Here is a 22,442-nt window from a genome sequence, read left to right as displayed (position 1 = left end):
ATTGTGGCAATTCAATTTCTCTTTGTTTAGATTCTGCAATCCCAGTCCTCAAACCCCTTTTATATTCAAGCAATTTACATTCCTTGCAATTTAAGTTACTGCAATTTACATTTCTTGCACTTTAAGTTTCAGTCATTTACTTTCTTGTTCTTTAGCATTCTGCAAGTTTACTTTCCTGCTCTTTAATTTACTGCAATTTGCCCTTCCCCCTTTACATTTACTGTCATTTACTTCCTGTTAACCATAAATCACTCAACCAACACTTGATTCTCTTGACTAAACCAACCACTAAACTAAAATTGCTCAATCCTTCAATCCCTATGGGATCGACCTCACTCATGTGAGTTATTATTACTTGATGCGACCCGGTACACTTGCCGGTGAGTTTTATGTCGGATCGTTTTCCGCACATCAATGATCTTTCTTGCTAAGGATCTCCCTCCGATGTGGAGGTCACAGCATCCTTTGTGTACTTCTCTTAAGACATAGTCCGTCTGGTCAGGTTACAGGCATTTTAGTAGGGGCTGGTGAAGTCCTTGTTTGTACAACTGGCCTTGTATGATTGTATATTTGGGGGCTTCCCTCTTAATAGCTTGTGCTTCCTTCTCATCTGGGGGTGTTTTCGCATGCTCTAAATATTGGGAGATGGGGTCTATCCATAAGGGTGGGTTTGGTGCCTGGGTTGTACACATGACGATTGCAGGTTCCGTTGCCAGCCCTTGGATTAGGGATCTGTTCCGTGTTCTGGGTTTGGTGCTCGCAAGCTTAGAAAGGAGGTCGGCTCAGGCGTTTCTCTCTCTTGGGACGTGCAGGATTTCGACTTCTTTAAAGCTTTTGCATAGTTCTCTCACCTTTTCTAAGTATTTTTGTAGCAGTGCGTCCCTGGCTTAGTAGTTGCAGTTTACATGGGAGGTGACGACTTGTGAGTCGTTGTTGACTTCAACTTTTGATGCTACGACTTCTTTAGCTAGTATCAATCTTCCTATCAATGCTTCGTATTTGGCCTGGTTACTGGAGACCAGAAATTCGAACTTGATGTATTGTTCATAGGCTATTCCTGCCGAGTTTTTTAGGATGATTCTGACGTCTCCGAACGTTTGGTTGGATGCTCCATCAACGTGGAGCTTCCACCGTGTGTTCGGTGTGTCGGGAGTTTTCCCTGTGACTTTTACAAGGGAGTCTACCATAGCTTGGGCTTTGATTGCTTGTCTTGGCTTGTATCGTAGGTCGTATTGGGACAGCTCTATTGCCCACTGATGAGCGGATAATTTATACGCTTTTTGGCATTGTTTTTACATAGTTTTTAGTATGATTTAGTCACTTTTTAGTATTTTTTATTAGTTTTTAAGCAAAATTCACATTTCTGGACTTTACTATGAGTTTGTGTGTTTTTCTGTGATTTCAGGTATTTTCTGGATGAAATTGAGGTACCTGAGCAAAAATCTGATTCAGAGGCTGACAAAGGACTGCAGATGCTATCGGATTCTGACCTCCCTGCACTCGAAATGGAATTCCTCGAGCTACAGAAGTTCAAATGGTGCGCTCGCAACTGCGTTGGAAAGTAGACATCCAGGGCTTTCCAGCAATATATAATAGTCCATACTTTGTCCGAGTTTAGATGATGCAAACTGGCGTTTAACGCCAGCTTTCTGCCCTATTCTGGCGTTAAACGCCAGAAACAAGTTGCAAAGCAAAGTTAAACGCCAGAAACAAGTTACAAACTGGCGTCTAATTCCAAGGATGACCTTTACACGTGAAAGCTTCAATGCTCAGCCCAAACACACACCAAGTGGGCCCGGAAGTGGATTTCTGCATCATTTACTTGTTTTTGTAACCCTAGTAACTAGTTTAGTATAAATAGAACTTTTTACTAGTGTATTAGATATCTTTGGATTATCTTTTGATCCTTTGATCACGTTTTAGAGGGTGGCCTTTCGGCCATGCCTGGACCATTATCACTTATGTATTTTCAACGGTAAAGTTTCTACACACCATAGATTAAGGTGTGGAGCTCTGCTGTTCTTCGAGTATTAATGCAAAGTACTACTGTTTTCTATTCAATTCATGCTTATTCTTATTCTAAGATATTCATTCGCACACAAGAACATGATGAATGTGATGATTATGTGACACTCATCACCATTCTCACTTATGAACGCGTGATTGACAACCACTTCCGGTCTACATGAAGACAAGCTTGAATGTATATCTCTTGGATTTCTAATCAACCATTCACATCGACTCCCCTCTGACAATGGGGCATCTGAATCCGAGATTAGAATCTCCGTGGTATAAGCTAGAATCCATTGGCAGCATTCTTGAGATCCAGAAAATCTAACCCTTGTCTATGGTATTCTGAGTAGGATCTGGGATGGGATGACTGTGACGAGCTTCAAACTCGCGACTGTAGGGCATGGTGACAGATGAAAAAGGATAGTAAATCCTATTCCTACACGATCAAGAACCAACAGCTGATTAGCCATACGATATCTGTGCATGGTATTTTTCATCCAAGACGAGAAATCCGACAGTTGGTTAGCCGTACAGAAATCGTAGAGGACCATTTTCACTGAGAGGACGGTAAGTAGCCATTGACAACGGTGACACCCAACATACAGCTTGCCATGGAAAGGAGTATGAAGGATTGGATGAAGGCAGTAGGAAAGCATAGATTCAAAAGGAACAATGCATCTCCATACGCTTATCTGAAATTTCCACCAATGAATTACATAAGTATCTCTATCTTTATTTTATGTTTTATTTATCTTTTAATTATTAAAACTCTATAACGATTTGAATCCGCCTGACTGAGATTTACAAGGTGACCAAAGCTTGCTTCAAGCCGACAATCTCCGTGGGATCGACCCTTACTCACGTAAGGTTTATTACTTGGACGACCCAGTGCACTTGCTGGTTAGTTGTGCGAAGTTGTGAAAAAGAGTTGAGATTACAATTGTGCGTACCAAGTTGTTGGTGCCATTGTGTATCACAATTTCGTGCACCAAGTTTTTGGCGCCGTTGCTGGGGATTGTTCGAGTTTGGACAACTGACGGTTCATCTTGTTGCTTAGATTAGGTAATTTTCTTCTTATTTTATTTTCAAAAAGTTTTCAAAAATCTTTCAAAAAATCTTTCTTCTTTTTCGTTTTTCCGCAATAATTTTCGAAAAATCCAAAAAAAAATTTTAAAATCATAAAAACAAAAAAATATTTTGTGTTTCTTGTTTAAGTCTAGAGTCAATTTTTAAGTTTGGTGTCAATTGCATATTTTATTTTTCTCAAAAAAATTTTCGAAAATTCATGCATTGCATTCTTCATGATCTTCAAGTTGTTATTGACAAGTCTTCTTGTTTGATCTTCATATTTTCTTGTTTTGTGTCTTTTGTTGTTTTTCATATGCATTTTTGAATTCTTAGAGTCTAAACATTAAAAAGTTCTAAGTTTGGTGTTTTGCATGTTTTCTTTTCTTGAAAATTTTTCAAAAATAAGTTCTTGATGTTTCATGATCTTCAAAGTGTTCTTGGTGTTCATCTTGACATTCATAGTGGTCTTGCATGTTTTCCTTGTTTGGATCTTAATTTTTCATGTTTTGAGTCATTTTAGTGTTTTTCTCTCTCCTCATTAAAATTCAAAAATCAAATAAAAAAATATCTTTTCCTTATTTTACACATAAATTTCGAAATCTTTGGGTTGACTTAGTAAAAAATATTTAAAATAAGTTGTTTCTTGTTAGTCAAGTCAAGATTTCAATTTTAAAAATCTTATCTTTTCAAACCTTTTTCAAAAAACAAATCTTTTTCATTTTTCTTTTATATTTTGAAAATTTTTTTTAAAATTGATTTTCAAAATCTTTTTCTTATCTTTACTTCATAATTTTCGAAAACTTTACTAACAATTAATGTGATTGATTCAAAAATTTAAAGTTTGTTACTTTCTTGTTAAGAAATGTTCAATATTTAAATTCTAGAATCATATCTTTTAGTTTCTTGTTAGTCAAGTAATCAATTTTAATTTTAAAAATCAAATCTTTTTAATTTCCTTTTCAAATATTTTTCAAAATATCTTTTCAATCATATCTTTTTAATCATATCTTTTTCAAATCATATCTTTTTCAAACTTTAATTTCAAAATCTTTTCTAACTTCTTACTTTTTCAAAATTGATTTTCAAAACTTTCTCAACTAACTAATTGACTTTTTGTTTGTTTTACTATTTCTTATCTTTTTCAAAACCACTTAATTACTTTTCACTCTCTAATTTTCAAAAATCACCTTCCTCTTTTTCAAAAATCTTTTTAGTTAACTAATTATTTTAAATTTTGATTTTGATTTTATTTCTTCTCTTAATTTTCGAATACTAACTAATTTTTAAAACAAAAAGAAAAATATTTTTCTTCTTTTAATTAATATTCGAATTCCCTCTCTCTCTCTCATCTCTTTCTATTTATTTTATTCATTTACTAACACTTCTCTACATCTTAAAATTCGAACACTCTCTTCCTCTCTGTGTTCGGATTTTTCTCTTCTCCTTCTCCTATTCTTATATTCTTCTACTCACATAAAGGAATCTTTATACTGTGACATAGAGGATTCCTCTTCTTTTCTGTTCTCTTCTTTTTCACATGAGCAGGAGCAAGGATAAGAACATTCTTGTTGAAGCTGATCCGGAACCTGAAAGGACTTTGAAGAGGAAGCTAAGAGAAGCTAAAACACAACACTCTGAATAGGACTTTACTGAAATTTTCGAAAAAAAAGCAGAGATGGCCAAACCCAATAACAATGGTGGAGATGCAAGGAAGATGCTTGGTGACTTTACTGCACCAAATTCCAACTTCCATGGAAGAAGCATCTCAATTCCTGCCATTAGAGCAAACAACTTTGAGCTAAAGCCTCAATTAGTTTCTCTAATGCAACAGAATTGCAAGTTTTATGGACTTCCATCAGAAGATCCTTTTTAGTTCTTAACTGAATTCTTACAGATCTGTGATACTATTAAGACCAATGGAGTTGATCCCGAGGTCTATAAGCTTATGCTTTTCCCTTTTGCTATAAGAGACAGAGCTAGAACATGGTTGGACTCTCAACCTAGAGATAGCCTGAACTCTTGGGATAAGCTGGTCATGGCTTTCTTAGCCAAGTTCTTTCCTCCTCAAAAGCTGAGCAAGCTTAGAGTGGATGTTCAAATCTTCAGACAAAAAGAAGGTGAATCCCTCTATGAAGCTTGGGAAAAATATAAGCAACTGACCAAAAAGTGTCCTTCTGACATGCTTTCAGAATGGACCATCCTGGATATATTCTATGATGGTCTGTCTGAATTGTCTAAGATGTCATTGGACCATTCTACAGGTGGATCTATTCACCTGAAGAAAATGCATGCAGAAGCTCAGGAATTCATTGAAATGGTTGTAAATAACCAGTTCATGTACACTTCTGAAAGGAATCCTGTGAATAATAGGACGCCTCAGAGGAAGGGAGTTCTTGAAATTGATGCTCTGAATGCCATATTGGCTCAAAACAAAGTGTTGACTCAGCAAGTCAATATGATTTCTCAGAGTCTGAATGGATTGTAAAATGCATCCAACAGTACTAAAGAAGCATCTTCTGAAGAAGAAGCTTATGATACTGAGAACCCTGCAATGGCAGAGGTGAATTACATGGGTGAAGCCTATGGAAACACCTATAATCCCTCATGGAGAAATCATCCAAATTTCTCATGGAAGGATTAACAAACGCCTCAACAAGGCTTTAATAATGGTGAAAGAAACAAGTTTAGCAATAGCAAGGCTTTTCCATCATCCTCTTAGCAACAGACAGAGAATTTTGAGCAGAGCCCCTCTAGCTTAGCAAACATAGTCTCTGATCTATCTAAGGCCACTCTAAGTTTCATGAATGAAACAAGGACCTCCATTAGAAATTTGGAGGCACAAGTGGACCAGCTGAGTAAAAAAGTCACTGAAACTCCTCCTAGCACTCTCCCAAGCAATACAGAAGAGAACCCAAAAAGAGAGTGCAAGGCCATAACCTTACTGGGTGTGGCCGAATGCACAGATGAGGAAAAGGACGTGAATCCCAGTGAGGAAGACCTCTTGGGAAGTCCTCTAGACAAAAAGAAGTTCCCAATTGAGGAACCTAAGGAATCTGAGGCTCATCTAGAGACCATAGAGATTCCATTGAACCTCCTTTTACCATTCATGAGCTCTGATGACTATTTATCTTCTGAAGAAGATGAAGACATTCTTGAAGGGCAAATTGCTCAGTATTTAGGAGCAATCATGAAGCTGAATGCCAAGCTTTTTGGTAATAAGACTTAGGAGGATGAACCTCAATTGCTCATTAATGAACTGAATACCTGGGTTCAGCATACTTTACCTCAAAAGAAACAGGATCCTGGTAAATTCTTAATTCCCTGTACCATAGGCACCATGACCTTTGAGAAGGCTCTGTGTGACCTGGGGTCAGGCATAAACTTAATGCCACTCTCTATAATGGAGAAACTGGGAATCTTTGAGGTACAGCCTGCCAAATTCTCATTAGAGATGGCAGACAAATCCATGAAAAAGGCTTATGGACAGGTAGAGGACGTGCTAGTAAAGGTCAAAGGCCTTTACATCCCTACTGATTTCATAATCCTAGGCACTAGAAAAGATGAGGATAAATCCATCATCCTTGGAAGACCCTTCCTAGCCACAGCAAAAGTTATGATTGATGTGGACAGAGGAGAGTTGATCCTTCAATTGAATGAGGATTACCTTGTGTTTAAAACTCAAGAATCTCCCTCTGTAACCATAGAGAGGAAGCAAGAAAAGTTTCTCTAAATACAGAGTCAAACAAAGCCCCCACACTCAAACTCTAAGTTTGGTGTTGGGAGACCACAACAATGCTCTGAATATCTGTGAAGCTCCATGAGAGCTCACTGTCAAGCTATTGACATTAAAGAAGCGCTTATTGGGAAGCAACCCAATTTTATTTATCTATGTTATTTTATGTTTTCTTTAGGTTGATGATCATGTGGAGTCACAAAAACAACTGCAAAAATAAAAAAAAATCAAAAACAGCATTAAAAATAGCACACCCTGCAGGAGCAACTTACTGGCGTTTAAACGCCAGTAAGGGTAGCAAAATGGTCATTTAACGCCCAGTCTGGCACCATTCTGGGTGTTAAACGCCAGAAACAAGCACCAGACTGGAGTTAAACGCCAGAAACAGGTTGCAGCCTGGCGTTTAACGCCAGGAAAGGAATAAAAGCTGGCGTTTAACGCCAGAAACAAGCAGCAGTCTGGCGTTAAATGCCAGGATTGCACAATAAGGGCATTTTGCACGCTTAAAAGGAGCAGGGATGAAATCCTTGACCCCTTAGGATCTGTGGACCCCACAACATCTCCTCCTACCCTACCTGTCTGCCTCTCTCACTCACCAATCAAATCTTATCCTCTTCCCTATATTCTCTTCACCAGTCACCTTCATACCTCTTCCCCAAAAACCCCACCCACCTCACCTTCAAAATTCAAACACTTTTCCCTCCCAAACACAACCCTAATGACCGAAACCCAACCCTCCCCTCACCTCTATATAAAACCCTCACTACTCCTTCATATTCACACAACATAAACACCTTTCCCCCTCTTGGCCGAACCTCCTATAACCTTCCACCTCCTCTATTTTCTCCTTATTCCCCTTTTTTCTTTCTTCTTTTGCTCGAGGACGAGCAAATCTTTTAAGTGTGGTATGGTAAAAGCATTACTTTTTGTTTTTCCAAAACTATTTGTGGCACCTAAGGCCGGAGAAACCTCTAGAAAGAGGAAAGAGAAGGCAAAAGCTTCCACCTCCGAGTTATGGGAGATGGAGAGATTCATCTCAAAGGTCCATCAAGACCACTTCTATGATGTTGTGGCCAAGAAGAAGGTGATCCCTGAGGTCCCTTTCATGCTCAAGAAAAATGAGTATCCAGAGATCCGACATGAAATCCGAAGAAGAGGTTGGGAAGTTCTCACCAAACCCATTCAACAAGTCGGAATCTTGATGGTTCAAGAGTTCTATGCCAATGCATGGATCACTAGGAACCATGATCAAAGTATGAACCCGAATCCAAAGAATTGGCTTAAAATGGTTCGGGGGAAATACTTAGATTTCAATCTGGAAAATGTAAGGTTGGCGTTCCACTTGCCACTGATGCAAGAAAACGCACGTCCTTACACTAGAAGGGTCAACTTTGATCAAAGGTTAGACCAAGTCCTCATGGACATATGTGTGGAAGGAGCTCAATGGAAAAGAGACTCAAGAGGCAATCCGGTTCAATTGAGAAGACCAGACCTTAAGCCTGTGGCTAGAGGATGGTTGGAGTTCATCCAACACTCCATCATTCCTACTAGCAACCGATCTGAAGTGACTATGGATCGGGTCATCATGATCCATTGTATCATGATTGGGGATGAAGTGGAAATTCATGAGATCATACCTATAGAACTCTACAAGGTGGCTGACAAGTCATCCACCTTGGCAAGGTTAGCCTTTCCTTATCTCATTTGTCACCTATGCAATTTGGCTGGGATTGACATAAAAGGAGACATCCTCATTGAAGAAGACAAGCCCATCACTAAGAAAAGGATGGAGTAAACAAGAGAGCTCATTCATGGACCTCAACAAGAGCATGTGGAAGATCTTTGATGAGCGGATAATTTATACGCTTTTTGGCATTGTTTTTAGTATGTTTTTAGTATGTTTTAGTTACTTTTTATTTTATTTTTATTAGTTTTTAGTTAAAATTCACTTTTCTGGACTTTACTATGAGTTTGTGTGTTTTTCTGTGATTTAAGGTATTTTCTGGCTGAAATTGAGGGACCTGAGCAAAAATCTGATTCAGAGGCTGAAAAGGACTGTAGATGCTGTTGGATTCTGACCTCCTTGCACTCGAAGTGGATTTTCAGGAGCTACAGAAACCCAATTGGTGTGCTCTCAATTGCGTTAGAAAGTAGACATCATGGACTTTCCAGCAATGTATAATAGTTTATACTTTGCTCGAGATTTGATGGCCCAAACAGGCGTTCCAAATCAGCTCAAGAATTTTGGCATAAAACGCCGGAACTGGCACAAGAATGGGAGTTAAACGCCCAAACTGGCACAAAAGCTGGCGTTTAACTCCAAGAAAAGTCTCTACGCATAGAAGCTTCAATGCTCAGCCCAAGCACACAACAAGTGGGCCCGGAAGTGGATTTTTATGTCATTTACTCATCTTTGTAAACCCTAAGCTACTAGTTCTCTATAAATAGGACCTTTTACTATTGTATTCTCATCTGGGTAGCTATCTTGGAGAGTTTTATGCTATCTTAGATCACGTTTTGGGGTTGGTCTCTCGGCCATGCCTAGACCTTGTTCGTATGTATTTTCAACGGTGGAGTTTCTACACACCATATATTAAGGTGTGGAGCTCTGCTGTACCTCGAGTATCAATGCAATTACTATTGTTCTTCTATTCAATTTCAGCTTGTTCTTGTTCTAAGATATCACTTGTTCCTTAACTTGATGAATATGATGATCTGTGTCACTCATCATCATTCTCACCTATGAACGTGTGCTTGACAATTGTAACGACCCAATTTCTGGTAAGTCATGATCATACTAGAAACTGAGCGCTACCAACTTGTCTTCCTAATTATTATCTATTATTTACTATGTGAGCCTGATTCGTTGTTAAAAGCGTAGTTATTTTGCGAGGTACTTTTTTTTTTGAAAACATTTGGATTAATAAACAGAATCATTCATAATCAATTCACAGATAATAATAGATAAAACAGTTATCAACAACCACACATAAATACATCTCAAGCATTTGTTAACATTCCGTGATCCAGCCTTTATTAGAGTAAAGATCTTTAGTTAGAACACCCCTAGATATAGCTAAATAATATCTATATACATATATATATATATATATATATATATATATATATATATATATATGTATATATATACAACATCCCAGGCCCTGACCTGTTCAAGAAGTCCCTAAGCTGGCGCCCAGGCTAGCCTAGACTCTATACTCACCTAGTCCCTCTAACCTACTAAAGCGAGGGAAAATACGTTCTAGGTCTGCTAAACTCAAGTCAGGTGGAACGTCATCAAAAGGTGGAAGGTCGTATACTACTCCTCTGCACGATCATATGACATCAAAGAGCATCTCTCAAGTACTTCATCGAGTGGCCACATAACAGCAACATCATACGAAGGAGTTAGGCTAAAGTTTGTAGATAAGCGGGGTGCAGACGTTGGCTGGCCTCACCGTATATACATATGAACAGAGAACGGAATTCACCCTAGACTCAGAAGACTACCTAGAGCAGAATCCTCTTTACGAACAGTCATTAGCGAACTACGGAAGGGTACTCATGCTTCCATCAGGAGGGGGAAGGGAGAGAGAAGGGGTAAGAACTGGGGAGTTCTTAGTAGGGTCGGGGTTATTAATTAAGTTCATTAATTCTATGTTGTTTGGCAGATGAATAACAGAATATAGATGAGCAGTAAACAGAAGATAGATAAATTAAAAAAATAGAGACAACAGAAAGCAGGACACAAACAAAAGAATACAAGAAAATACAACACAAATACAAAGAATAGAATACAAACAAACAAAGCATACATTTACTCAACAATCATAATAGAGGAAATGCACAACCAAGTATGACGCATGTCTGTCCTATGCAGGCCATGAGCTCACGTGTCGGTTTACATCCTGCATCCCGACATTACCTAGGAACAAGTCCCAGATATGGCTTCCCTTTGTGTCCTTAGTGCATATGTGTCGGTGGTAAGAATACCACTCCTTCGTGACTACCGGCAGTCGGCGCAAAGCCCGACCCCATAATATACGCACAAGGGGAAACAGTGATCCTCAGTTCATGGGCGTCCCCGAGATCAATTCACAACAATAAAACAGAGATCTTCAGTTCGTGGGTTATTCCCCGAGATCAATACACAATAACATAGTGATCTTCAGTTCGTGGGTTATACCCGAGATCAACATACAACGATTCATGGGTTATTCCCGTAATCAATGATTATCAGTCCGTGGGTTTTTTCCGCTTATAAAACAAATAACAATTTATGGGTTTCCCCGAGATCAATGATCATTCAGTTTGTGGGTACTTCCCGAATTCAACCAATTATCAGTTCATGGGTGTCCCCCGTAGTTAAACAACTAACAGTTTGTGGGGTATTCCCGCCTTTTATCGTTTTTTGTTATCCTTTCTCAACCTCAACAAATCCACAAATCAATCTTCATTTCCTCTTTCCCTTTGAATCCTTAACATATATTCCTAAACCTTTCTTAACTTTCTCTTTATCTCTTTACTCTGCTCTAATTACTCTGTTTTCTGTATCTCTTTATTTTTCTCTGATTACTATTTCCTTTATATATATGTTACTCTTCTTCTCTTTATCTCTTTCCTCAACTCTGATTATTCTGTTCTCTGTGTTTCCCTACTCTGCTCTGATTTTTTCTGCTTAACATATATAGTTGAAGCTTATGTAAATTTCGGTATGAATAGTTAGCCTGTCCCAAGTATAGGTTCATTAAGTCTATACTGAAACAGTTTAACTTTTCATATAATACCTAACCCTAGTCGCAACTCAAGTACTATCTAAGTTGCCCTAATTCGTTCACTAATCTCTGTCTGTTTTCTGTCATTAAAACTTTACAGACTTTTTCTTTGACTTTTATCTTTTCTTCAACCTTTATCTTTTCTTTATCTTTTCCTCACTAACATGTTATTACCACTCCCTAAGTGTTTTATGAAGGTAATTATGAGATTCTGCACTTAAAGTTGTCTTTCTAAAGCTTTTACAGAAAACTGCCTTTTTCGCATTATTTTATTATTTTTATTAAACTATTATTTTTAATTAAATATTATTTAATTTTATTATTATTTATTATTTTATTATTAAATTTTCGAAAATTAACTCACTTTTACTTTTAACCTTTAAAATTCACTTTTTACCACCCGTAACTTTTAATATTTCTACTTTTACCACCCTAACTTTCAGAAATTACCAAACAACCCCTCAAACACCAAAATATTTACTTCCTTGCCCTTTATAAGATCTAAAAGGTGTTCTTCAATGTTCTTCACCACACTCAAAGTGTTCTTCATGTTCTTCATATATTCTTCAAATTCTTTCTCTGTTTTTTACCCGTTTTTCAATCTTTTCAGCAACCGATTTTTACTATAATTCATAATAAATTAGCAGCCACTAAAACCCCATCTTTTCTACATGATTTCAACACAAATTGACCCTCAATTTAAGCTTAGGGTTTCGTTTTTCCAGCTGCCCAAGAACATGAACTTTAAAGCTTGAATTTCATCAAATTTCATCAAAATTTCACCAAATTTTCACCAAGAATCATTCATATATGCAACCAATTTTTAGCACAGCCAAATAATACAACATTCACACATCTCAAACACAAATAATCAAGATTAATTTCGTGACACCCTACCTTGATTTGCTGCCTCAAATCCGGTTACTCTTTCAGGTGGTCCTTAAGCACTTTTTCTTCCTAAATCACATCAAGAACAACTTTAAATCCAAAAATCCTCAACTAACCAAATCTCACTCAGCATGTTAGGTGATGACAAGTCATCTTAGCCTAGTTTCACTAGTCTTTTTCTTTTAATTTCACTTAGATTATGCACTTTCTTGAGGCTTAAGCAAGCTAAGTTAGGTAGATTTTCATGCTTCCTTTGATTAAACCAACCATATATGATTTAATGCAAATTCATGAGGTTTGATGCCATAATTGGTGCATATTAGGATAGAATGATCATCTCATGATTTCAAGCATAGCTTTGATGTGTTTGGTTGATTTATGATAGGTAAAGAAAGCTTGGAAAAGGATTGAAGTGAGAAGGAATGGCTAGAAGCTAAGATGAGACAATGAATCAAGGGAGATTGAACCAGGAACAAATGAAGTTGGAATTGAAGTTAGTCCCAACGTTAGCCCCTAACTTGGAAGCTAACGTTGGGAACTAAAACTGCTCCCAGAGGTTAGCCACGTTAGCGCCAACGTTAGCCCCTAACTTGGAGGCTAACGTTGGCATTTGAATTGTTTCCCAGGGGTGTGCAACGTTAGCGCCAACGTTAGCCCTTAACTTGGAGGCTAACGTTGGCGCCATTCCAACATGAAGCAAGGCCAACGTTAGGGACAAAGTTAGCCCCCTAACGTTGGCCCAAACGTGAAGTGCAGAGAATGGGGTTTGCTGCTAAAAAAAGTTAGCCATGAAGTTAGCCCCTAACTTTGAGGCTAACTTTAAAAACCCAACTTTGCAAAACTCACATCCGGTTCAATTGATTCACTTGGGTCTCTCTCCAAACTTCAAGAGCAATCAACCAAGGCCTCCTTCAACCCAATTCCATCAAGAGCAAAGGCCCAAACCAAGGCTTGAAGATCAATTGAAGAAGGTGTATAAATAGGCTAGAATTCAATTTGTTTGGGGGAGTTCTCTTTTTAGAATTTTGCTGAGAGCTTTCCTTGAGTTTTTTGAGTTACAGAGTGATCTTTAGTTTCTTGTTTCGGGGGAAGGAGAAGTCCATTCTCTTCCTCTTAGCTTTCAATTTCAATTACACTTGTCTTGGATCTTGGGTTGGAGAATTGAAGGAATTCTGTTTCAATCTCACCTTAGATCTCTCTTTTGATTTACTGTTTAACTGAATTTAGCTTCCTGTTAATTGCTCTTCTTCTATTTCTCTTGCAATTTACAATTTCCTGGCTATTGTTCTTGTTGGATCTAGGAAGGCATTGAGATCTAGACTCAGTTTTCTAGTCTCTGGGTCCTGAGATCCAATTCTCACATTTTAAATTTTCTGCTCTTGCTTTACTTATTCATTTACTTTTCTGTTTTAACTCCGATCCAATCCCAATTCCCAATTATCCTTCTGTTCGATGCAATTTTACTTTTCCTTGTTTAATTTCTGCAAATCCAACTCCCGATTCCCTTTACAATTCAAGTCATTTACATTTCCAGCACTTTAAGATTTTGCAATTTACATTACTTGCTCTTTAAGTTTCTGCCATTTAATTTCTTGTTCTTTAAGATTCAGCAATTTACTCATTGCTCTCTTTACTTTCAATGCAATTTAAATTCTGCAATTCAATCGACCAAATCTTGATTCGCTTGACTAATTCAACCACTAAACTAAAATTGCTCAGTCCTTCAATCCCTGTGGGATCGACCTCACACCCGTGAGTTTTTATTACTTGATGCGACCCGGTATACTTGCCGGTTAGATTGGTGCTATTTTTGGGAGAGATCGTTGTCTCAACCTAAAATATCCCATCAAGTTTTTGGCGCCGTTGCCGGGGATTGATTAGATTGACAATGATTAAGTGAGGTGGTTATCTAGATCAAGCACTTTTTCTTTAATTTTGATTAACCCACTAACTGTTTGAAGAATTGCCTCTACTAACCTACTAACCATTTGAAGTTTTGTCTCAATTGATTACACTCAATTTTCAAAAGTACTACTGTGTGTTCCGTTTGATTGATTTATGTCACAGAAGAAAAGAAGAGAGGCACGAGGGAAGGCTGTCATTGAAGAAGAAATCTCAAAAGAAAAACACCACAACATGAAGCCGCAACTCGTTTCACTAATCAAGAACAATTGCTCCTATGGTGGAAGTCCATTGGAGGATCCTAAACAGCATATATCCACTTTTCTGAGAACTTGTGGTGTTGTCAATTTCGAAGGTGTAAATCATGACACCTGGAAGCTCTCGTTATTCCCCCTATCACTAAGAGATGAAGCTGCACAATGGCTCGAAACTATGCCCCAGGGCAGTATTACTAGTTGGGACGAATTGGTCACCAAATTTCTGACCAAATTCTCCTCATCCCAACAGAACATCAAGATGAAAGAGGGGATTCAGCCATTCATACAAGGAGAGGAAGAGTCATTGTCCAAACCATGGGAAAAATACAAGAAAGTAGATGACAAAGAGGGTTTCCGAGCATTCTATATAGGATTAACCCCAGAAACAAGGAGAGCAGTGGATTACGTCTTAGATAGCCTCTTCAAAGCAACAGCAGCTGGCCAAGGAACTACAGAGCTCAAGAACAAGAGGGCCAACAACCAACACTCACCTGAGACCCCACAGAATGCAACTTCAGATGAGGAGATAAAGAATCTTGAAGGAATGAAGGCAATCATGGATCAAAGCAAACAGCTACATCAGCAAACTCAGCAACAATTGGGGTCAATAGCTAGACAAATTGACTTTCTCCATTCTACTACAGTGAAGGCACAATTTCCACCATGGAAACCACATTCTTATCTAGGAACGAAGGAATCTCAATGCCAGGAACAAAGAGACTTCAATTTTAACAACCAAAGTCACTCCAGCATGCCCCAACATCAGTCTCAGAATGATGTGTACATCCCACCCTGGAGAATTCAATCCAACTGGAAGGAAGGCGAAAGCCAAAATAAAAAACCAAGGGATTTCAACTGCAACAACCCCAATTTCAAAAATCAGCATACAAACCATTCCCACAACAACAATCATCAAGCACTACCCCAACACACACACCTCCAACCCCAGCTTACCTCACCATTCGCCCAAAATAATTCTTATCAACCACCACAGTTGACACAGCCACAACCATTTCCAACTGCTCCAGGAACTTATGTTCTAGAAACACTGATGGAAAGATTTATGAAAATTCAAGAAATGATGGCAATAGAGCAGGAAGAAATAAAGAAGCATCAAGAGATGATAAGCAAAAACCAAGAAACTGTACTTAGAAGACTTGAAAGGCAGATGGAACAACTAGTTCAAAACCTTGCTGAACTGAATGAGAGGAAGGGAATGTTGAGCCCAAAGAGCCATGAGAAGGAGGCTAGGTTGAAGGAAAGGGAAGTTGTGGAGGAAAGTAAGAAGTCTCAACTTCCATGATCAGAGGGTGGAGAATGTCAAGCTAGTGACAATAAAAGAGCGCTTGTTGGGAGGCAACCCAACCAGAGGTAACTATGTTTTCATATCCAATTCAATAAAACTGTTAATTAGTTTTATCTAGATTGCAAGAAGCTAAGTTTGGTATTGCACACCAAAACAATTTAAGGGAGAATGAAAATTTCTAAGTTTGGTGTTCCACCAAAATTTCATTCAGAAACACATTCTCACTTTCTGCCATAAGGCTAGCTTCATGCATTTAGACGAACTAGTTAATTATCTTACTGTTTTTTTAGTTTTTAGTCTATTACCTTAGAAAAAGAAGAAAGAGTTTCACACATGGTTAATTTGATGCATTGGCAAGGTACTAAGTTTGGTGTTCCCACACCAAAGTAAGTTCAAAAAGCCCACAAATAAATCATGCAGACTAACCACTGTTTCTAAGTGCTTGGGGAACAAGCAACTCTCAATATCATTGCAGAGTATCATACAAGCCTTTGGAGGGATTTATCATCATCAATCAAAGAAGCAAGAGATGAACATAAAGGCTAGCATTAATGATGATGAGAAGGAAAGCAAGTGAACTCCAACAGGTTGTATTGTTAAGTGATTGTTTTACATCAATTGTTGCTGTGATTGAAAGTTAGATTGTATCCTTAATTGCCCTGTTTGTCTGCATCATTTAGTTTTCTTTTTATGTTCCTGCCTGCCTGCATAGCATAATCTCCCTTTATAATTCAATAAGCAAGATGGCTGATCATTCACAACATTCTTATCTTCAAAACTTGTTTGCACTCAATTTTCAAGAATGCATCACATGATAGTTCTTTGAAAAGAAGGATTGAGGGATTAAAATAATTTTGAGGAAAGCAAAAGATTAGGAGAAGTGGTGGTTCTAGTTGTATGATTATGTATTGAGGTTGCATGCTTGTGAAAACTTGCATGGGAGCTCATAGGCAGGATATGAAGTTCAAAGAAGTATTGTGGAGATTCTCAAAAATCAATTGATCCAAGAAGCAGCAAACAAAATAAAAAGAAAAGAAAAGAAAATACAAAAAAAGAACATGGCCCAAGGCTCTGAGCATCAATTACTAGGCAGAAAAAGAAAGAAAGAAACAAAAACTCAAAAGAGTTGCTATCCTAGTAAATGCTTGGGGTTGAAGTGTGTCAGGGAAAGAGGCTTGAGCAAGTAAATCCGAGGGGTGCCTTAACACCTAATACCTTAAAACCAACTGGTTTAGGAGTATTGATTGAAAGCTTATCTAAAGAGCCGCCTTGAGACATGACACTTAGAGTCGAGGTCAAAAACACAGAAATAATAAGCTGCTTCAAGGTGATTACATATAAAGAGATCTCCATGATACCATTTGGATGAAAATCCTAAAGACCTACGACTCCCAATATGTAAAGACTAGTGAGCACTGAAACCCTTGCTTGAGCATATAATTCAAAGTTTACCCCACTGTTACTTAATCACTTCTCTCACTATAATTCACAAGTGTTCCTCAATCCATCTTAATTGAAAGAACCTTTGAGCATAAGTCATTTCTTGCTTGGGGACAAGCAAGCTTTAAGTTTGGTGTTGTGATGACAAGTCATCTTAGCCTAGTTTCACTAGTCTTTTTCTTTTAATTTCACTTAGATTATGCACTTTCTTGAGGCTTAAGCAAGCTAAGTTAGGTAGATTTTCATGCTTCCTTTGATTAAACCAACCATATATGATTTAATGCAAATTCATGAGGTTTGATGCCATAATTGGTGCATATTAGGATAGAATGATCATCTCATGATTTCAAGCATAGCTTTGATGTGTTTGGTTGATTTATGATAGGTGAAGAAAGCTTGGAAAAGGATTGAAGTGAGAAGGAATGGCTAGAAGCTAAGATGAGACAATGAATCAAGGGAGATTGAACCAGGAACAAATGAAGTTGGAATTGAAGTTAGCCCCAACGTTAGCCCCTAACTTGGAGGCTAACGTTGGGAACTAAAACTGCTCCCAGAGGTTAGCCACGTTAGCGCCAACGTTAGCCCCTAACTTGGAGGCTAACGTTGGCATTTGAATTGTTTCCCAGGGGTGTGCAACGTTAGCGCCAACGTTAGCCCCTAACTTGGAGGCTAACGTTGGCGCCATTCCAACATGAAGCAAGGCCAACGTTAGGGACAAAGTTAGCCCCCTAACGTTGGCCCAAACGTGAAGTGCAGAGAATGGGGTTTGCTGCTAAAAAAAGTTAGCCATGAAGTTAGCCCCTAACTTTGAGGCTAACTTTAAAAACCCAACTTTGCAAAACTCACATCCGGTTCAATTGATTCACTTGGGTCTCTCTCCAAACTTCAAGAGCAATCAACCAAGGCCTCCTTCAACCCAATTCCATCAAGAGCAAAGGCCCAAACCAAGGCTTGAAGATCAATTGAAGAAGGTGTATAAATAGGCTAGAATTCAATTTGTTTGGGGGAGTTCTCTTTTTAGAATTTTGCTGAGAGCTTTCCTTGAGTTTTTGAGTTACAGAGTGATCTTTAGTTTCTTGTTTCGGGGGAAGGAGAAGTCCATTCTCTTCCTCTTAGCTTTCAATTTCAATTACACTTGTCTTGGATCTTGGGTTGGAGAATTGAAGGAATTCTGTTTCAATCTCACCTTAGATCTCTCTTTTGATTTACTGTTTAATTGAATTTAGCTTCCTGTTAATTGCTCTTCTTCTATTTCTCTTGCAATTTACAATTTCCTGGCTATTGTTCTTGTTGGATCTAGGAAGGCATTGAGATCTAGACTCAGTTTTCTAGTCTCTGGGTCCTGAGATCCAATTCTCACATTTTAAATTTTCTGCTCTTGCTTTACTTATTCATTTACTTTTCTGTTTTAACTCCGATCCAATCCCAATTCCCAATTATCCTTCTGTTCGATGCAATTTTACTTTTCCTTGTTTAATTTCTGCAAATCCAACTCCCGATTCCCTTTACAATTCAAGTCATTTACATTTCCAGCACTTTAAGATTTTGCAATTTACATTACTTGCTCTTTAAGTTTCTGCCATTTAATTTCTTGTTCTTTAAGATTCAGCAATTTACTCATTGCTCTCTTTACTTTCAATGCAATTTAAATTCTGCAATTCAATCGACCAAATCTTGATTCGCTTGACTAATTCAACCACTAAACTAAAATTGCTCAGTCCTTCAATCCCTGTGGGATCGACCTCACACCCGTGAGTTTTTATTACTTGATGCGACCCGGTATACTTGCCGGTTAGATTGGTGCTATTTTTGGGAGAGATCGTTGTCTCAACCTAAAATATCCCATCATTAGGAAGTTATTTCTAACCTTAGACTTTCTGGAAAGTCACGTTTCTTGGCCCTCAAGTCAAGTTAAGCATGATTCCTAAGGAAAAACATCAAGAAAACACATGTTTACATGGTTTTCCTTGAAAACCGAATTGAAGAGGGAGGGAGACAGCCATCTCACCTTATTTCCAGCCTTGATATGTTATATGGTTATGTAGAGAAAGAAGAGAGGATCATTTTGGTCGGATTGGAATTTTGATTTGAGTTTTAGTTCAGCAGAAATCAAGCTTTGAAGATTTGGAACTAAGAACTTTTCTCTCTTTTTCTCTCTACCTATTTTCGGCCACAAAGTGAAAATGAGCCAGCCTTGGGGGTTTTGGGGGTGTAGGGTGAGTTGTGATTGGTTGGCTTGGAGGTGGATTAAAATAATATTAAAATATCTCAGGTGTATAACTACTAAAACTAGGTGTATCGGAACACTCGTAAAAATATCTCTAAAAATTATTTTCTGAGCTACTAGCATAAATGACACTAGTAACATATTTATTATGAGAATAAAACATGTATGATGAGGCCTTAGCATTGCTAAAGTCATCAGAGAGTGCTGGTGCTAAGCTGCACTAGTAAACTGTGAACCCGGTTAAACCGATTTTCTGTTTTTAACTAAAACTGACCAGGTAACCTTATAATATCATTCAAGAAGCTTCTAATACTCATATAATGATGATATTACCCTATTATCTCTCTTTTCTCATGAATCGAGTCCGGTTCGTCAAACTGAGACTATTTACGAAAAACTGGATCAAAACTCCTAATCGATACGGTTCAAAAACTATGTTCTTCGTGACTGCGTTATCGAGCTTGACTCGGAAAAGGTTCTAGCTTAAAGATGACATAATGACAATGAGGATTGAGATACTTGATGATATATCAAAGGTTCTCCTTTTACCGATCCTCCGGAGTTCTCCGTATCTTTAGAAAAGATCTCACGTACTCGAAAATTAGGGTTGTTACATTCTACCCTCCTAAAAGAAAATTTTGCCCTCAAAATTTGAGGCGTAGGTAAAAAGTTGCAATGATATCTGACTTAAGCAAATTCTTAGCATAGAACTTACCTCGAGTGATAGATCCAAACTTTATAGTGTTGCCAGCAGACTCATCTACCATTCTTTTCCGACAGTTTCTTGCCCGATGTCCTTCCTTATTACAATAGTAACATAAACCTGTTCTAACCCGGCAAAGCCTACTACCATGGTTCTTTCCACAAGTTGGGCATATTACACCATTCTGAGCTTGGTGAGGTTGACTCTCATGTCCTTGTCGAATGTCACGGTTATTGTCACTACCATTATTGCAAGTTAGAAGGCTGACAGCTCGGTGGTTTCCATTCCAATGCTGGAATTGACCGATGGCTTTAAAGTTGCGACCTTGAGGGGCTAAATTCTGAACAAAGTCTCTTTGTAAATCCTCCCTACGACTTGCTCGAGCTATCGCCAACTTCTTTGAACATTCTTCCACTAGTTTACTTTTATTCACTAGTTCAGCAAAATTTCGTATTTCTAGCGGAACAACAGAATTCATCAGTTCTTCTCGGAGTCCTCCTTCAAACTTTAAACACTTCCATTCCTCAAAGTCTGCTGGGTTCCCTTGACAAATCTTGGAGAAACAACACAAGTCATCGAATTTACGGGCATACTCAGCAATAGTCATATCCCCTTGTTTCAGCTGCAAAAGCTCCATCTCCTTGGCATCACGTGCTGCTCTCGGGAAATACTTCTTATAAAATTCATCCCTAAAGGTATCCCAAGGAATGTCATTTTCATTCTGTTGCAGTAGTCACTGTATCCCCTGCCACCAATGCTCCGCTTCTCCTTCCAGCATATAAGTAGCGAACTCCACGTGTTGGCCTTCCGGAACATGTTGCGCTCGCAGTGATCATTCGATACCTCGAAACCAGTTGTCAGCATCGGTCGCAACGAGTGCACCTTTAAACTTAGGCGGGTTAACCTTTAGAAAGGTCGCAAGGGTCATAGGTCTTTCAGGATGCCCTAAGTTGTTCTCATCATTCCTACTATCTTCCCCATGCTCATTCTCATTCCCGTTTCTCACTCCAAGACGGTCAACAGCCCTAGCCGCTGCAACTGCAGCCTCACGCACTGCCTCAGCTACAGCGTTCATGGTAGTCATAAACATTTCCTGTTCTCTCTCTCAGTTATCACTAGGGGTTCCTTCTCGCGCACTCCGTCTCTGTGGTCTCATTGTAGTCCTGTTCACACCAAACAATCGTTATTAAGGTGATCAGTCTCAATACCTCAAGTTAAGTGTGAACATTCCCAAAATAAAAACACAGAAAGTCTGAGAGGACGGGACTGTATCCATTGACAACGGTGATGCCCAACATACAGCTTGCCATGGAAAGGAGTAAGAAGGATTGGATGAAGACAGTAGGAAAGCAGAGAGACAGAAGGGACAAAGCATCTCCATACGCTTATCTGAAATTCTCACCAATGAAGACTGTATCCATTTTTGGTTTTTATTATTTTATGAATTTTTTTGTATTTTTATTATTTTTTTCGAAAAACATTATTAGAAAAATGAAAAAGAAATGAAAAATTTTGAAAAAAAATTTTTTGAAAAGAAAACAAAAAGAAAATTACCTAATCTGAGCAACAAGATGAACTGTTAGTTGTCTAAACTCGAACAATCCCCGGCAACGGCGCCAAAAACTTGGTGCACGGATTTGTGATCATCAAAAATGGCTCCAAAGACTTGGTAGCGCTCTCAAATATGAATCACACTTAGTCACAACTCCGCACAACTGACCAGCAAGTGCACTGGGTCGTCCAAGTAATACCTTACGTGAGTAAGGGTCGATCCCACGGAGATTGTTGGTATGAAGCAAGCTGTGGCCATCTTGTAAATCTCATTCAGGCAGATAATAATTGGTTATGGGAAATATAAAGAGATACTTTAATTAAATAATAAAGGATAGAAATACTTATGTAAATTAATGGTGGGAATTTTAGATAAGCGTATGGAGATGCTTGTCCCTGTTGAATCTCTGCTTTCCTACTGCTTTCATCCAATCCTTCTTACTTCTTTTCATGGCAAGCTGTATGTAGGGCATCACCGTTGTCAATGGCTATATCCCATCCTCTCAGTGAAAATGGTCCAAATGCTCTGTCACAACACGGCTAATCATTTGTCGGTTCTCAATCAGGCTGGAATAGAAT

At 38.3% G+C, this 22,442-nt stretch overlaps 1 protein-coding gene across 1 annotated transcript; it reads right to left on the bottom strand.

Annotated features, from left to right (window-relative positions):
- Nucleotides 1–20,253: 20,253 nt before the first annotated feature.
- Nucleotides 20,254–21,387, bottom strand: LOC130934253 (uncharacterized). Its single transcript, XM_057863839.1, has 2 exons — nucleotides 21,164–21,387; nucleotides 20,254–21,001 (listed from the first exon to the last, which is right to left on the bottom strand). The coding sequence occupies exons 1-2, from the start codon at nucleotides 21,385–21,387 to the stop codon at nucleotides 20,254–20,256; spliced, it is 972 nt and encodes a 323-aa protein (XP_057719822.1).
- Between the last annotated feature and the right edge of the window lie 1,055 nt (nucleotides 21,388–22,442).

This window comes from Arachis stenosperma, chromosome 6 (genome assembly GCF_014773155.1).
Source record: "Arachis stenosperma cultivar V10309 chromosome 6, arast.V10309.gnm1.PFL2, whole genome shotgun sequence".
In the NCBI taxonomy this organism is placed as follows: domain Eukaryota; kingdom Viridiplantae; phylum Streptophyta; class Magnoliopsida; order Fabales; family Fabaceae; genus Arachis; species Arachis stenosperma.
The sequence above is the reverse complement of the archived record's forward strand: the minus strand, read 5'-3'. Positions and strand labels throughout refer to the sequence as shown.

Coding starts and splice junctions, on each gene's coding strand:
- LOC130934253 (XM_057863839.1), bottom strand. CDS start 21,387: ATGAACGCTGTAGCTGAGGCAGTGCGTGAGGCTGCAGTTGCAGCGGCT. Junction 21,002..21,163: donor GCGACCGATGCTGACAACTG/GTTTCGAGGTAT, acceptor GGATACCTTTAG/GGATGAATTTTATAAGAAGT.